General features: G+C 35.5%; 1 protein-coding gene across 1 annotated transcript; it reads left to right on the top strand.

The window, feature by feature from the left end:
* The first annotated feature begins 257 nt into the window (after positions 1 to 257).
* LOC140822556 (xyloglucan endotransglucosylase protein 2) lies at positions 258 to 2,565 on the top strand. The gene is made up of 4 exons (XM_073183325.1): positions 258 to 679; positions 755 to 855; positions 991 to 1,184; positions 1,986 to 2,565. Exons 1-4 carry the CDS (start codon positions 487 to 489, stop codon positions 2,383 to 2,385), a joined length of 888 nt encoding a protein of 295 aa, XP_073039426.1. The 5' UTR covers positions 258 to 486; the 3' UTR covers positions 2,386 to 2,565.
* The last annotated feature ends 1,192 nt before the right edge of the window (positions 2,566 to 3,757 follow it).

Raw genomic sequence — 3,757 nt, 5'->3', positions numbered from 1 at the left:
TTCTCAGTATCCGCATCGTGCACCCCATATTTTATATGTATGTATAAGAGGAAAACTCTCTTCTTTCCTTCGGCGGTGGCAGCTTAGAGTAATTGGAAAACCAACTACCCGATTTGTTAGTATAGGTTGTAACGTGATTTGTGCAAGAATTTGTCATGACAGCACAAGACCCATTTTTCTTTTCCTCGTGATAAAAAAAAAAAAAAAACTTTTGCAGTCAATGATGGTGGGGCCGCAGGAAGAACGTGGTGGTTGGGGGCATAACTTTTGTTGCATAGGCCATTAATTGATAGTGTGCATTTTTAATTTCACTCTTGTATTTACGAAGAGAGAAGCAAAAAATTGCACATCGTGCCCCGTCTATATACATAAGTGGCTAGACAGATTCAGCCTCTACAAGTATCTGCGTCTTCTTCATTTTGCCATATTGGTTGCCTTGGTTTAAATTAAATCGGTCACGTTTCTCTCTCCTATTTTTCTCCATCGATGGCTTCCCATCAGTACTTGTGTTGCATGTCATATGGTTTGTTTATGTTAATATCAGTGGCATTCGGGGCTTCACCGAGAAAACCAGTTGATGTGCCCTTTGGCAGGAACTACATTCCCACATGGGCTTTAGATCACATCAAGTACTTTAATGGTGGTTCGCAGATTCAGCTCCATCTTGACAAGTACACCGGTATGTTCATTAACCTGACGATGGCCAGCAATATATTTTCATTAGAAATGATCTTATCCGAGTTTTTTGGTGCAGGCACTGGATTCCAGTCAAAGGGTTCTTACCTTTTTGGGCACTTCAGTATGCACATTAAGATGGTACCTGGGGATTCTGCTGGCACAGTCACTGCCTTTTACGTAAGTAACGATCAACCGTTCAAGATTTAGTTGAAACCATTTTCAGGCCGCCATTTTATACCCATTGTAGCAGGATTATCATTTTTCTCGTATCTGCCAATTAATGTTTTGTTACTTCTTAATTGTACTGGGCAGCTATCTTCTCAAAGTTCCGAGCATGATGAAATAGACTTTGAGTTCTTGGGGAACAGAACTGGTCAACCATATATATTACAGACCAATGTCTACACAGGGGGTAAGGGAGACAGAGAACAAAGAATATTTCTTTGGTTTGATCCTACACAAAATTACCACGCCTACTCTATCTTATGGAATCTCTACCAGATTGTGTAAGAAATCTATTTTATATATTTCGATTGCAAACACAATTTTGATTTTGAATTTTACAAGTAAAGGAAAATGATTAAAAACTAAAAAAATACAGACTCGTACTTATTTTTAAACACTGAGCCACACCACAATCTACACACACACACACACACACACACACAACACATACATACAGAGTTATTTGTTAAATTTAATGTAATGCATTAATGTTTAATAATAAATATATAATGCATATATTATTATATCAATTTTCTATTGATATTAATGGCAAGACATGAAATTCATTATTGAAAATATAAATTACATTCACATTTTGTATCGTTTATATATTTTATTTAATTGCAGTTAGGATTTTGTGCCATAATTATATGTGTAATAATTCATTACTGATTAAATTAATATTTTTGTTTTTTAATTCTACAATTTATAAAATACCTCATTATGAATCAATGATCTTTTACCTAGTGACAAATGTGAGTCTCCAACACCCAGCCGTCGTATGTTGAATTCACATTAATTGTATATGATAGTTAATGATGTTAGATTGATAGATAAATCATTACCCAAGTACCATATTATTATTGGTTAAATAAACTCATTATTTTTAAACTTTTAAAGGAATATAAATTAATATAATTTTTTTTCAATTTAAAAATTAAAAAATAAATTATTTATTCACGCGAAATTTCGTATGGAGTAGTAGTTTAATATATGATAGGCTTATGAGATTTAAAAATAAATTTTTATTTTTATAAATTATTATTATATGTCATATTTATTGAAAAGATTTTCCAAAGCAGATTCCTAGTAGACGACGTTCCAATCAGGGTGTTCAAGAACAGCAGAGATTTGGGAGTGAAGTTTCCATTCGATCAGCCCATGAAATTATACTCAAGCTTGTGGAACGCAGATGACTGGGCGACAAGGGGAGGACTCGAGAAAACTGACTGGTCCAAGGCACCATTTGTTGCCTCATACAAGGGCTTCCACATCGATGGTTGTGAGGCCTCTGTGCAAGCCAAATTTTGTGACACGCAGGGCAAGCGTTGGTGGGATCAAAAGGAATTCCAAGACCTCGATTCCTACCAATGGCGGCGCCTTCGTTGGGTTCATAATAAGTACACAATTTATAACTACTGTAACGATCGGACCAGATACCCCATTACTCCTCTGGAATGCAAGCGAGACAGAGACATATAGTGTGTATGTACTTGTGTTTTCTATTTGTTTTCCAAACCACCCTCTCCCCCTTCCCCAGAAAGGAATAGTTGTTATGTGAAATACGTCTCTTACATTACAATGGAGGGCTTCGGTCTGTTCGATATGCTTTATTTTTCTGTATGTTGCTAAAATCATGTTAAGTTGACTTGTTATCACTTCTTTCAGAAACCAGTGAATAACACGTGTATTATGTCAAAATTCTAGTGCATATATACAAGGAGAAAGTACGCATGTAGTGTATACAAACAGGAAATGCATTTAATGTGGTGCATTAATTTGAAATTGTTGACAAAAAGAACGCGTTTTATACGCGGTAGGATGTGTTCAGACGGAACGCGTTTTATACGCGTTTTCACACTGACAGAAAGCTCTATAAATAGAGCTCTCCCTTCATTTTGAAATTATCATTTCTTCGAGTTTTCTCTCATCCTATTAGTTCTATAATATTTGTGAGGTGTTTGTTCTCCTGTATTAAAAGAGTTTGTATTCTTTTTGGAAACACAGTGAGTGAGTTGTACACCACAAAATATTATAGATAAAATTCTTTTCATCTTGCCCCTGGTTTTTACCCTAATAATTTTTAGGGGTTTTCCACGCAAATCTCAGTGTCCAGTTTATTCTTTATTTTCGGGTTTTATCATCTCAAATTCCACACGTGAGACCAACAAGTGGTATCAGAGCCTTGGTTTAAAATTTCTTAAAATTCTGAGTATATTTTGTGGTTGCAGCCTAGACTGATCTTCCACATCAGAAAAGATTTTTTGAGATTTTTTATTTAAGACGAGATTATTTTGTCCAGTCTACCAAATCGTTGTAGACATAATGGCGGGCAGGTACAAGATAGTAAAATTCAACGGAAGCAATTTTATGCTGTGGAAAATAAAGATACAAACAATTTTAAGAAAGTAGAATTGCTTGGCAGCTATTGGAGATAGACCGGTGGAAATTACAAATGATAGAAAGTGGAATGAGATGAATGATTATGTTGTTGCCAATTTACACTTGGCTATAGCGGACGAAGTATTGTCAAGTATCTCTGAGATAAAAACAACCAAAGTTATCTGGGAAACTTTGACAAAGATGTACGAGGTCAAGTCGCTACACAACATGATTTTTCTAAAGAGAATGCTTTATACTCTTCGGATGGCGGAATCTTCATCGATGACCGACCATATCAACACACTAAATACGCTATTTGCCCAACTCACTTCCATGGGGCATAAAATAAGGGAAAATGAACGTGCAGAGCCTCTACTTCAAAGTCTACCAGATTCATATGATCAACTTTTCATCAACATAATCAACAATATTCTTATGGGCTTTCTAAGATTCGACGATGTTTTAACTGGTT

Source organism: Primulina eburnea, unplaced genomic scaffold, assembly GCF_022965805.1.
Source record: "Primulina eburnea isolate SZY01 unplaced genomic scaffold, ASM2296580v1 ctg903_ERROPOS189874, whole genome shotgun sequence".
NCBI classification, from domain to species: Eukaryota; Viridiplantae; Streptophyta; class Magnoliopsida; order Lamiales; family Gesneriaceae; genus Primulina; species Primulina eburnea.
Note: the sequence above shows the minus strand (reverse complement) of the source record. Positions and strands in the feature narration are given on the sequence as shown.

Excerpts from the sequence above, each read along its gene's own strand:
- LOC140822556 (XM_073183325.1), top strand. The coding sequence starts at position 487 with ATGGCTTCCCATCAGTACTTGTGTTGCATGTCATATGGTTTGTTTATG. Across the intron at positions 856-990 it reads GCACAGTCACTGCCTTTTAC|CTATCTTCTCAAAGTTCCGA; the intron begins GTAAGTAACGAT and ends TGTACTGGGCAG. Across the intron at positions 1,185-1,985 it reads TGGAATCTCTACCAGATTGT|ATTCCTAGTAGACGACGTTC; the intron begins GTAAGAAATCTA and ends TTTCCAAAGCAG.